At 44.1% G+C, this 13199-nt stretch overlaps 1 protein-coding gene across 1 annotated transcript in view; it reads left to right on the plus strand.

Annotated features, from left to right (window-relative positions):
- Positions 1–3918: 3918 nt before the first annotated feature.
- Positions 3919–13199, plus strand: part of PKP2 (plakophilin 2) — a 110089-nt gene continuing 100808 nt past the window's right edge. Inside the window, exon 1 of the mRNA XM_033222454.1 lies at positions 3919–4482. Coding sequence (XP_033078345.1) covers positions 4260–4482 — 223 coding nt within the window. The 5' untranslated portion in view covers positions 3919–4259. The remainder of the gene's footprint in view (positions 4483–13199) is intronic.

Consider the following 13199-nt stretch of genomic DNA (forward strand, 5'->3'; position numbering starts at 1 on the left):
GTCACCCAGACTAGAGTACAGTAGCAATCAGGACTCACTGCAGCCTCAACCTCACAGGCTCAAGTGACCCTCCCACCTCAGTCGCCCAAGTAGCGGGTACCTCAGGTGTGCATTGCTGCCACAAGCAGTTAATTTTATTTTGTTTTATTTTATTTTTGCAGAGACAGAGTCTCCCTATGTTGCCCAGGCTGGTCTCAAACTCCTGGGCTCAAGCATCCTCCTGCCTTGGCCTCCCAAAGTGCTGGGATTACAGGTGTGAACCACTACACCCAGTCCTAAGTGACTTTTTAAAAGATAAGAGTTACCAAGAGTTTGAAAGCCTAAATCGTTATTACTAACAGTTGTTAAGCACTTATTATATGCCATGTAATGTACTAAGAGCTTTTATGCAGGATTCATTCATTCCATGTATTCCTATTTCCTACCTATTCTAGGTCCTAGAGAACAGCAGCAAGCAAAACAAAATCCCTGATTTCACAGAGTTTATATTCCAGCAAGGAAACAATCAACAATTACATAAGTGAAACATAAAGCATGTGTGATTAAAATAATTGCTATGGAGAAGAATTAAGCGGAGAAAGGAAAGAGTGACTGTGTGTGAAAGGGTATCATCCAGTAAGTTGACAAAAAAGCAGAGACCTGAAAGAAATGAGGTGGTCTAAAAGTGGATGTCAGCCTTGGCAACATGGCAAAACCCCGACTCTACAAAAAAAAAAAAAAAAAAAAAGACCCAAAACATTAGCAGGGGGTGGTGGCATGCGCCTGTGGTCTCAGCTACTTGGCGATGGGGGTGAGGGTGCTGAGGTGGTCGGATTGCTTGGGAGATGGAAGTTGGAGTAAGCAGAGATTGTGCTACCACACTCTGGCCTGGGTGACAGTAAGACCCTTTCTTTTTTTCTTTCTTTTTTTTTTTTTCTGAGACAGAGTTTCGCTCTTGTCGCCCAGGCTGGAGTGTAATGGTGCCATCTTGGCTCACTGCAACCTCTGCCTCCTGGGTTCAAGCGATTCTCCTGACTTCAGCCTTCCAAGTAGCTGGGATTACAGGCAGGGTGCCTGCCACCATGCCTGGCTAATTTTTGTATTTTTAGTAGAGATGGAGTTTCACCATGTTGGCCAGGCTAGTCTCAAACTCCTGACCTCAGGTGATCCTCCTGCCTCAACCTCCCAAAGTGCTGGGATTACAGACACGAGTCACCACACCTGGCCTGAGACCCTTTCGCGTGCACACACACACACACACACACACACACACAATAAAATAAAAATTAAAAAAAGAAAAGAGGATCTCTGGCACCACTAAAGAACTTATGCAACCAAATACCAACTGTTCCCCAAAAACTTATGAAAATAAAAAATTAAGAAAAGAAAGGAAGAGGATGTCTGGGCTAGGTGCAGTGGCTCATGCCTGTAATCTCAGCACTTTGGGAGGCTGAGATGGGTGGATCACCTGAGGTCAGGAGTTCAAGACCAGCCTGGCCAACATGGCAAAACCCAGTCTTAAAATACAAAAATTACCTGGTGTGTGGTGGTGCCTGACTGTAGTCCCAACTACTTGGGAGGCTGAGGCAGGAGAATCACTTGAACCAGGAGGCAGAGGCCGCAGTGAGCCAAGATCACACTACTGCACTCCTACCTGAGCAACAGAGCAATGCTCCATCTCAAAAAAAAAAAAAAAGAAAAGGAAGTGGATCTCTGGGGGATGTTGAACATGTCTAATGTACTACTTATTGCTTAACTTTTACAGCAACACTATTGATATGGTTTGACTGTATCCCCACCCAAATCTCATCTTGAATTGTAGTTCCCATAATCCCCATGTGTCATGGGAGGGACCCAGTGGGAAGTAATTGACTTATGGGGTGGATGGTTTTATAAGGCGCTTCTCCCCCTTTGCTCAGCTTTCATTCTCTCTCCTGCCACCCTGTGAGGAGGTGCCTTCTTGCCATGATTCTAAGTTTCCTGAGGCCTCCCCAGCCTTGAGGAACTATGAGTCAATTAAACCTCTTTATAAATTATCCAGTCTCATGTAGTTCTTCACAGCAGTGTACAAACAGACTAATACAACTATGTAGTAGATACTTTTATTGCTCCCATTTGTAGATAAGAGAATGTACAGAGGTATAAAAATCTAAAGAAATTTGCTTTGGCCATATACTTACAAGGGGTAAGCTACGGTTAAAACCTAGATTTTCCTCACTCACAAGCTGTGCTGTTAATCACCTTCCCTCCCCTCAAATCACTTAACAATCCAACAGCAAGATTTCTATGTGCCCAATTATGGTACCTACCCAACAGGATAATCAATTCGAACATCACAATTTAAAAAAATTAATTTGAGAGAAAAAAGTATCTGAGGTTTGGCTCATTAAAATAAATGAGAAAAATTTCTCTCTATTCTCCTGGTGAGGAATCTAATTGGAGGCAGAGCTGACATTTTAAGTCATGGCTCTTCAGGTACAAAATAACAAGGAATGCCCCCAACTGACCCTGTAGGGACAGATACTAAAACTGTCTCTCAAAGCAGCAGACTCTAGTCCGCCAGAAGAGGCCATGAAAAGAGAGAGAGAGAACACCAGGAATGTTGCTGGACTTTTCTATCATCACTTACCTTCAGTTCACCCCTCTTTTTTCAATTACATTTCAGCATCATGGTTGGATGTTTCCATTTGGCTATATAACCAAGCTTTACGCAAGGTGTAATTTGCTTAAATAGTGGTCCATTCTGCTGGGGTGGGAGCAATTGCTTTCAGGACTCACATCCATATGGCTGCCACTTAGCCACGTGGCCTGCTAACAAAGGATGGCAGAACTGTTACCACTGTGTTGTCCAGGCTTTCAGTCCTTTGGTTTCCTCTTCACTCCCTGAACGCTCATGTAAAAAGGGAGGCCATACACCTGTGCCTTGTGTGTCTAAGCATTCGGTGTGTGTCTAAAGGCAGAAGGGTGTGGGTAGGAAAACGGAGACGAGGGAAGCTGCGTTCTCCAAACACTCCAGATTTGAGTAAGTGGGATTTTGCAGCAATTGAGTGATTTGAGGGAAAGTGAACATACAAACCCAAGCAATCAAAGGGAAGATTATCTTACTTAATACCAGGGATACATGTTTTTCTTTCTGCCTCTTAAGTCCAAAGAGGAAAATCAGGACAAGTGGCTTTGGTTGTAAACTTTAAGGTCAAGGATCCTTTCTGTTGAACTTAGCTCTCAAGTTCTCAGTAGTCAACTGCGGTGAAACATAATTAATAGCACGATAAATACCAGTTGTGGAAGATTCGATTGAAAGTTGGAGGCCCTCTCCGTGGATCTCTCTACAAAGAACCTGCAATAAAGAGGACTTAATCAACGTTAAAAGGGCTATTTAAAAAGCATCGTCTATTAAAATTCATTTCCTCTCTAGAGCCTCTTGCTGGAGTTTCTCTGTGTGGGTGTGTTCGTAAGAGAGGAATGGGTGAGCAAGAGTACTGGGTACAATTCGTGGATCTTCAAGAGAAAACAGAAGCTCTCAATGAGGAAGAACATATGTTTCTGGGACTGCATCTGTGCAAAAAGTACATAGTCCTGAAGTTGTACTAAGAAAAAAACACTCTCTTTAGAAAGTCTTTTATTTCACACGTCATCTTCTTGGTATATTTCCCTCATATTGCCCTTTCCGCCTGACCAAATAGCCCTTTCTCACCCTTAGGTCCATGAAAACCAGGAAACGTTTCCAACAGTCCGACAAAGCCTGACTAACCAGACATACTACTCGCTCGGGGATCCCGGAGGCAAGCCTCAGTCTAAGAACAGGAGTGACTCTCCAGCGCGCACCTGCCTGCAGGGCAGCCCCTCCCTGCATCAAGCGGAAATCCATCCTGTCCAGCGCGGGGCGTGGGCAGAGTGGGGCGCGGCCCCGGCACGGCAGGCGGTATCCGCTGGAACTCCGACAACGTGCGCGACCCCGGGCGAACCGCACCCCTTTCCCCACCTCCCCGCGGGCGGGTACAAGTCACCAGGTGTCCGCGCACGCGGCAGGGCCCGCCCCCGGCCCCCCGGGCCCGACTGCGCGTGCCCGGCCGGAGCCGCGCCCCCTCCCGAGGAAAGGCCGGGCGTCCGGCCCACGAGGCCGAGCTCCCCCCGGCCCGGGCCTCTCACCGGCGCGGGGGGCGGGACAGGGGCGGGGCCGGACCCGAGCGGGGCGGGGCTCGCGCCAGCCCCCAGCTCCGCGGCGGCTTCGCCCGCGAGTCCCGAGGCAGGCGAGCGGCTTGGTTGCCCCCACCGGCCCCATGGCAGCCCCCGGCGCCCCAGCTGAGTACGGCTACATCCGGACCGTCCTGGGCCAGCAGATCCTGGGACAACTGGACAGCTCCAGCCTGGCGCTGCCTTCCGAGGCCAAGCTGAAGCTGGCGGGGAGCAGTGGCCGCGGCGGCCAGACCGTCAAGAGCCTGCGGATCCAGGAGCAGGTGCAGCAGACCCTCGCCCGGAAGGGCCGCAGCTCCGTGGCCAACGGTGAGTGGAGCCCGCCGCTCCCCGGCGCCGCCCCCTGCCCCGCACCCCGTCACCTCTTCCTATCCCGCCCTCACCCCGCGTGCTGGGAGTGCGGGACCCCATGTTCTGCCCACCTGTTGCTCGCCGTCCTCGGTATGACCGACTTGCTTGTGGAAAGCACTCTTTTCCATAACCTATTACTCAGCTTTGTCATATAGGTACCTATATATATTAAATATTGTACATATCTATCAGTGTTAAAGACCTCACTTCAAGATTTCACCCCTTTGTTTTTCTTCTCCCCCCGTCCACACCCCTCGGTGGTGCAGACTTAATTTGGAGGTTCAGGGAGTCTATAAACACCTTGAGATGCTATGCAGAATTTTGGTATGTACGATCTTTTTCTGGGAGAAGGAGCCCTTCACTTTTATTAGATATGTTAAATAGTTCATGACCCCCATAAATATCTTGGGGAAAAAAAAACCGACAGCACTGGCGCTCCTACAACCTATAAATTGGGATTGTGTTGTCTTGTGCAAGTACTTCGGGACGCTCCACCCTGTGTAGGAGGCGAGTTGTGGATCTAGGGATTGAAGAAAGTGGCTAGGAGGCTTTGGTCCAGGGAACAAACACGCCGAGGGGGAGGTAGGGGACTTTGGCCCTGCCGGCAACAGCCCTGCCCGCCTAGCTGCGCCTCCCACCCCCACCAATGCGGGTGTGGTGCAAGGCTGATCCCTCCAAAAAATTAAACCCGGAGGTGAAAGGGGTGTAAGCACACACACGCACACTATGTTCGTGATTGATGGGGGAGGTGGAAGGGAAAGAAGATGGCAAGCCACTTGTAAAAATTAGAGATCACGATGTATCCTTTTCTCCCCTGCTGAAGTCAGGTGATCGGATCAACTCAGTAACCCTTGTTTTACTTGTTGTTGTGTGTGTGAGTTTGCATTATAAAAGCACTATGTTGGCTTATTATAGCAAAAAGGAGAGGAAAGAAATTGAGCAATTAAGTTGGAATATCTGTTTCCTGCAATGTGCAATTGTTTCTGTATGAAGTAAACCTGGGCATTGGCGAATGTAGGCTAACCCATTCTAATTTCTACTAGGAAAATAGAAAAATTCTAACAGGCCAGACCACAGGTTTCAAACAGCAGAGTCTGGGAGGCTATACTGTTCATGTAAAAGAATCCGAAAGGATCAGGTAGTCAGTGTTAACATACTTGAAAGGTAAAGAGAAGATGTTCAATGATCGTAGTTAATATAACTGAGGGCCTACTATGTGCCAAGAATTGGGCAATGTGGTTTGCATTCATTTGAGATACATATTTTTAAAAACTTGTGAGCTAGTATTTTAATCCTCATTTTACAGATGAGGAAACTAAGCAGTTAAGTAATACTGAAGCTCTCATAGATGGCAAGTGGCAGAGCTGGTATTTAAACTCCCAAACCTGATTTTTAAACTTATCAGTTTGATCATTAAGTTTTAAAATGATTAATACAAAGCCTGATTTGTTAGATGCTAAGCCTCTCCATGGCTCCCTCCCATTTTTCTTTAAATAAAATTGAGGAATTTCTGAAAGGCTGGGGAGATCTGGAAAACACAGAACTGCTGCAATACATGGAGAGAAAGACCTTATATTTAGACTTAGGAGTCTGACTGAAGACTCCAGGATGAGTGAGGCCAGTCTTTGATGAGTGGAGCCATCACACCCATTCATTCTCTGCGCCCATAGGTCCAGTGCTAAACTGAAATCAAATCAGCTTCCTCTGCATGGGGGACACAGGAGGCATATTAGATATTCTTTCTTATCCATGAGAATGGCCAGCCAGGAAGAGAGCAAGCAGATACAACTCTTCCATAAGTGGAGGGAATGGAGCCATGAACAGAAGAAAAGGGAATGTTGCTGAGCATCTACTATATGCCTATTTCAGAATCTTCATTATATTCTTGAAACAATTGTGTGAGATAGATATGAGAATGTATCTCACATATGAAGTATGTGTCTGTCAGCATTGGTTGGAAATTTAATCCCAACTCCACACACAATCTGTTCTCTCTACAATGTAATGCATCACCTGTTTGGTGAATTCAGCAAGCATCAAACGAGTATGTTGTTCATGCTGGGCACTGTGCAGGTGCTGAATTAAGCACAAAGACTCTGCTTGCTTTAAAGCAAAAAGTTTAAAGAAGGAAGTCAACTGCTAGAAAAATACATTACCAAATAAAAAGTAGTAAGTGACCTAAAAGAATGGCTAATATATTAATGGAGTTTAGAAGTGTAAATTGGCCGAGTATGGTGGCTCATGCCTGTAATCCCAGCACTTTGGGAGGCCGAGGCGGGAGGATCACCTGAGGTCGGGAGTTTGAGACCAGCCTGACCAACATGGTAAAACCCCATCTCTACTAAAAATACAAAAAATTAGCCGGGCTTAGTGGGGGATGCCTGTAATCCCAGCTACTCAGAAGGCTGAGTCAGGAGAATCGCTTGAACCCGAGAGGTAAAGGTTGCAGTGAGTGGAGATCCCGCCGTTGCACTCCAGCCTGGGCAAAAAGAGCGAGCGAAACTCCGTCTCAAAAAAAAAAACAAAAACAAAAAAGATAAGTTACTCCTTGTAGCAGGAAATTTTGAAAAGCTTCTGGAGGCAGATCTCAAAAATTCAGTAGGACTGGACATAGAGAGGTAACTGGAGAAAAATCATTCTAAGAGGGAACAGAATGAATATTTCACAGTTCACAGAGTTGATATGGTAGAACAAAGGGTGCTATCTTGGTCCTTCTGCTATAATGCTTGGGGCAACTACTTGACTGGCTCTTCCAACTAAGGAACAAAGCGTTTGAAATATTTGGTTGCAACAGCAGCTTTCCAGTAAGCTGAAATACACTCTGCAGCTTACACAGAAGTACAAATCAGGCAAAGAGATAAGGCAGCAAACAACACCTACTTACTTTCAAGCCTCAGCTTTCTGAGACTCAAAAAGGAAATCAGCTTCAAAGGAATTTAACATTAGCATGCCATGAAACAATTACCAGGGGTGGTTCCTATGTATTGTTTAATTAAAATTCTTTGAAAAGGTCTGGGGGCTCGTGGTGGTTCTGAGTATAATTTTTATTATTTCCATATTATTATCCTGTCTGTCAAGTTGAAACAGACAAGTAATTGTTGAAACAGTGCTGGTCTGGAAAAAATCCTGTATCAACATAAGAAATTCCAGGAAGAAAAGACCCTGATGTTAACTGCTATTAGCTCCAGGGCCCTGGAGAATTCTGAGTTGTTGACAAACCTGTATGGCTGAGACAGTGGATAACCTGCTGAAAACAGAGATGAGATAAATGTGACTGATTTGTTGATAAGTATCTTGCAAGGGTCTTTAACCCTTTGACTTCTTTCCAATGCCTTAGTGATTTTCATTGTAAATCACTCAGTGACTTTTGGTGTTATTTTTAACTGTGCTGAACATTTTAAAGTTGGCTGTAACTCTTTGGGAAGGGGGCCTTCAGAGGTGTATAGCAGCATTGTGAAGTAAGTCTGTATTGTAGCTAATAGTTAAAATATTTTCCTGAAATAAACAGAAGACATTTAAGAATTGCAAGTATTGGCAAAGGGAAAAATTAAAAGTGTCCGTATCCTATTTATTACACTTGCCTTAAAAGTACTACTTGTTACATAGTCCTTCCCCCGGGGTATCTGAGTAGAGAGAAAGTTGTGTTTTAAATTGTATTTACTACTTGTAGAGGACAGTGAACAATCTCCTAATGCAATTTACAGCCTCTTTGAAAATCCACCATAAAACTTGAGGCACACTATTATCTTAGGTGATTTCCTTGGTGAAGCTGCTTTTCAGTATCTGTGATCAAAGTGAATTCTGGGCCAGGCGCAGTAACTCATGCCTGTAATCCCAGCATTTTGGGAGGCCGAGATGGGTGGATCACCTGAGGTCAGGAGTTTGAGATCAGCCTGGCCAACATGGTGAAACCCCGTCTCTACTGAAAATAAAAAAAAAAATTAGCCAGGTGTGGTGGTGCATGCCTGTAATCCCAGCTACTCGGGAGGCTGAGGCAGGAGAATCGCTTGAACCTGGGAGTCAGAGGTTGCAGTGAGCCAAGATCACACCACTGCACTCCAGCCTGGGCGATGGAGTGAGACTCCATCTCAAAAAAAAAAAGTGAATTCTGGAGAGAGAATTGAAAATTTGCTCAGGGTAGCAAAGGAAAGGTAGTTACTAGGTGCTACTGTTAAAAAAAGTTAGACATTGTTCAAATTCTGCATAAATTCTTCCTTTGACAAAAAGGAATCCCAGGAATGAAGCAATTCTGGGGAGCAAGGTGACTAATCATTCAGAAAGTAGGAGGGATGGGGAAAGGAAAAAAAAGAGTGAGATGGCGGGTGGCAAGGTCATGGCCCTCTGCTCTGAACGTGAGGTGTCAGTAGCACACTGGGTTAAACGCATCTCTGGGTCTGTGTAATATGGCCTGTGAGCCACTTTTTGTCCAGTGCCAAGCAGATTGAGTTCGGTAAGTCCAAAAAAAGTGTGTGGTCGTCTTTTGTTTTTATTTTTAAAGAAATCCTTCTGATTATAGTAAGTCAAATGAAATAGAATGTTAACAAAATGGTAGTTACAAAAAAAAAAAACACCAAACTTCATACCCCTGGAAATGTTTAGAACACATCTCTTAGGGGTGAAGTTTTGTGTGAGGGTAAAGTAAGGATGCTTCAGAATTCATGGAACTGTAAGTAGACCCAGAGTAACAGGGTTTGATTATGAAAGTACATTGTTCTATGTGTGACAGATAAGACGCAGGAAATTACCTTAAAGAGAGGAAGACTGTTCATTTAGGCTTTTAAAAGACCTTAATGTTATCTGTATGCCCTGTGCTAGGAGTTCCACAGTCTTGGGAACAGAGGGTAGCTTACTTGTATTAAATATTCTAGGTATTTGTAGTTCACATTTTCTCAAATTTTAGATAGCAACTTTACAGTTTTTTCTCAGTTATTAAAATAAAGCTATACATACTTACATTATTTTATCTTCACTTATTTTTACATTGATTTTACCCGACAGTTGAATTCCTAGTCTGATCAATACAAATTGTTAAAAGTTTTGATTTTTTTCTCTGAGAGAACAAGCATACTATTGGCAACCTATCTATGATAGTAATGAAATATAATAAATATGTTGCTGAAACCTCTGGAGTTTATAAATCAGATGATTAGGCCTATAAGATGGTTTATTTCCATCTCAGATGACATTCAACAAGTTTAAATTATACAATTCTGAGACCAATGTTGGACTTCTTCAGGTATTTTGTGCATGTCTGCAAATGTATGAAGATAAATACCCTACTTCTCCTGGGGAAGTAAATTAGCAGTAAAATGCAGCAATGCAAGTGGGAACAGACAATAAATTAGGAGAAAACTTTATTTTTCTATTAGAGTGAGCCACCTGGCTCACCTGACTAGTAGAGTAAGACTACTAAACAGAGTATCAAGTGCTCTCATAATAGAAACATTAAAAACCTGTTGTGTATCTTTTCTTTTCTTTTTTTTTTTTTTTGAGACAGAGTTTTGCTCTTTTTGCCCACACTGGAGTGCAGTGGTGCGATCTCGGCTCACTATAACCTCTGCCTCCTGAGTTCAAGCGATTCTCCTGCTTCAGCCTCCCACGTAGCTGGGATTACAGGCACCCCCTACCAAGCCTGGCTAATTTTTTGTATTTTTAGTAGAGACAGGGTTTCACCATGTTGGCCAGGATGGTCTCGAACTCCTGACCTCAGGTAATCTGCCTGCCTCTGTCTCCCAAAGTGCTGGGATTACAGGCGTGAGCCACCACGCCCAGCCTGTGTATCTTTTCTATAATGCCATTTCTGGTGATTAGATACTGGACATAAAAACAGTTGTAATGTTCTTAAAGTGTTTAAAGACAAAAGCTTGAGAGTTCAATATGTAGATTTAAATAAAAATGGACAGTTGGAAAAAAGAACCTTAAGCATTTGAAAACACAACCTGCCATTACTATTAAAATAATTCACATATTTATATTCTTGGAATAATCAGCTTTAGACTTAACGACATCAGTTAATCAAAGCAGTCACAATCAAAGTTCTGCAGTTCCTTGATTTCCAGATTGTGTGGATGAAAACATTCATTTGAAGCTTAGGATTATTTTTTCTGAATCTTGCAGTAAACTATTCATGGGGTGGGTGGGGGGGGTGCATCAAGCTTATTGGATCTTGATTACTTTTTTTCATTGAAGAATGAAAACAAATGGGAACTTTTCTTGACAGATAATATGAACTTATTTTAGGCCACCAAAATATTACAGATAAATACACAAGCCATACAGGTAAAAGAATGATAGTGAACATATATTATTCAAATGTAGAAACAACCTTGCCAAAATGAACAAAGTCAGCTTTTCTTTCTTTCTTTCTTTTTTTTCTTTTTTTGAGATGGAATCTCGCCCTATACCCAGGCTGGAGTGCAGAGGCGCGATCTCGGCTCACTGCAACCTCCACCTCCTTGGGTTCAAGCGATTCTCCTGCCTCAGCCTCTCAAGTAGCTGGGATTACAGGTGCGCGCCACCACACCCGGCTAGTTTTTGTATTTTTAGCAGAGATAGAGTTTCACCGTGTTAGCCAGGATGGTCTTGATCTCCTGACCCATCGATCCACCCGCCTTGGCCTCTCAAAGTGCTGGGGTTACAGGCATGGGTCATTGCACCTGGCCCAAAGTCTGCTTTCCTAATAACTTAAGAAGAAAGTCTGCTTACATTTAGGGGGAAGCAACTTTTCTTCCTCTCCATATGCCCAGAATGACAGAGAACAGTCGAAACTATTTGAGCACCTTCCATCTACCCCAAGACAAAAGCATATATGTGACTATCATACTCACATTTTAGTTCCATTCCGGTGAGCCACAGAATAGATACCTGCCTGAATGATAAGCGCAAACTGAATTTGTGTAACTAGGATATTTCTAATGTACAGGTAATCTGACTAATCAACAATTAACTTGTCAAGTACTGATGCAAGACTGTGCTAGAAGTGGTAGTGTAAGATACAGTTCTTTCTGTCAAAATCTCCTTAGAAGAGAAAATAACCTCTTTTTGCTTTAATGTGGCTCCGCTCCAATCCATTCTCCACACAGCTGCTAGAATGAACTTTCTAAAATCTCATTGCATCATTTCCCAGTTTAAATTCCTTCAGTTTCTTGCTGTTATCTACAAGAGTAAAATTATTGAACACAGCATTCCAAGTTCTTCGTGATCTGATGCCTGCAATTTCTCAAACTTCATCCCTGGGGCCACTACCCTTGCTCCCTACCAAACACACACGGGCAGTTTATCTTGCTTGGTATTTCTACCCCTCCCCATCTCCCTCTCTTCCTTCTCTTGTCTGGTTAACTCAGTCCAGTTGTGTCCCTTATAGGCAGCCTCCTTTACCCCTCTCCTCTGATCTTGAATGCAAGTTAAAGAATTTGATAATTGTGATGTTTCCACAGGGAAGAAACATGAAAGTACAGGAGTTTTGTGAAAACACATTTGACAGATTTGGTGGATTTAAAGGAACAGACCAAGCACAGTGGCTCTTGCCTGTAATCCCAGCACTTTGAGAGGCCGAGACAGGAGAATCGCTTGAGGCCAGGAGTTCGAGGCTGCAGTGAGCTCTGAATGCACCCCTGCACGTCAGTCTGGGCAACAGAGTGGACCCTGTCTCAAAAAAAAAAAAAAAAAAAAAGAGGCTGAGCATGGTGGCTCACGCCTGTAATCCCAGCACTTTAGGAGGCTGAGGCGGGCGGATCACCTGAGGTCGGGACTTCGAGACTAGCCTGACCAACATGGAGAAACCCTGTCTCTACTAAGAATACAAAAAAAGTTAGCCAGGCATGGTGGCACATGCCTGTAATCCTATCTGCTTGGGAGGCTGAGGCAGGAGAATCACTTGAATCCAGGAGGCGGAGGTTGCGGTGAGCTGAGATCACGCCATTGCACTCCAGCCTGGGCAACAAGAGCGAAACTGTCACAAAAAAAAAAAAAAGAGTTGAGATAGCAGTTATAAATCAGTTGGGAAGGGTTAGCCCTGGCAAGTGAGAGGCAGGGGAAATATAATGACTTGAAAGTCATTACAAAGAAAACCTCTAGTAAGTATTTTTTTTTTTTTTTTTTTTTTTTGAGACGGAGTCTCGCTCTGCAGCGGCGCAGTCTTGGCTCACTGCAAGCTCCGCCTCCCAGGTTCACGCCATTCTCCTGCCTCAGCCTCCTGAGTAGCTGGACTACAGGCGCCCGCCACCGCGCCTGGCTAATTTTTTGTATTTTTAGTAGAGATGGGGTTTCACCGTGTTAGCCAGGATGGTCTTGATCTCCTGACCTCGTGATCCGCCCGTCTCGGCCTCCCAAAGTGCTGGGATTACAGGCGTGAGCCACCGCGCCCGGCCTCTAGTAAGTATTTTAAAGCAAAATATAATTTGTGAGTTCTATAAATTCACTTTTTTTAATACTATTGGGAGTATAATGTGATCTTTGCCATTGAAGTTATAAAGTCTTACAAGTCTTAAAGTCTTATGAGATAACTCAGCAAATAAATTGGCAGGAATGCCAAAGTAAAGACACAGTTACAGAAATGAACAGTGTATTCACTCATTCATTCATTCATTCATTCATGAGATAGCCTCTGCCTCTGTTGCCCAGGCTGGAGTACATCTTGACTCACTGCAACCTCTGCCCCCTGGGCTCAAGCCATT

This window comes from Trachypithecus francoisi, unplaced genomic scaffold, assembly GCF_009764315.1.
Source record: "Trachypithecus francoisi isolate TF-2019V2 unplaced genomic scaffold, Tfra_2.0 Lachesis_group11, whole genome shotgun sequence".
Classification (NCBI taxonomy): Eukaryota; Metazoa; Chordata; class Mammalia; order Primates; family Cercopithecidae; genus Trachypithecus; species Trachypithecus francoisi.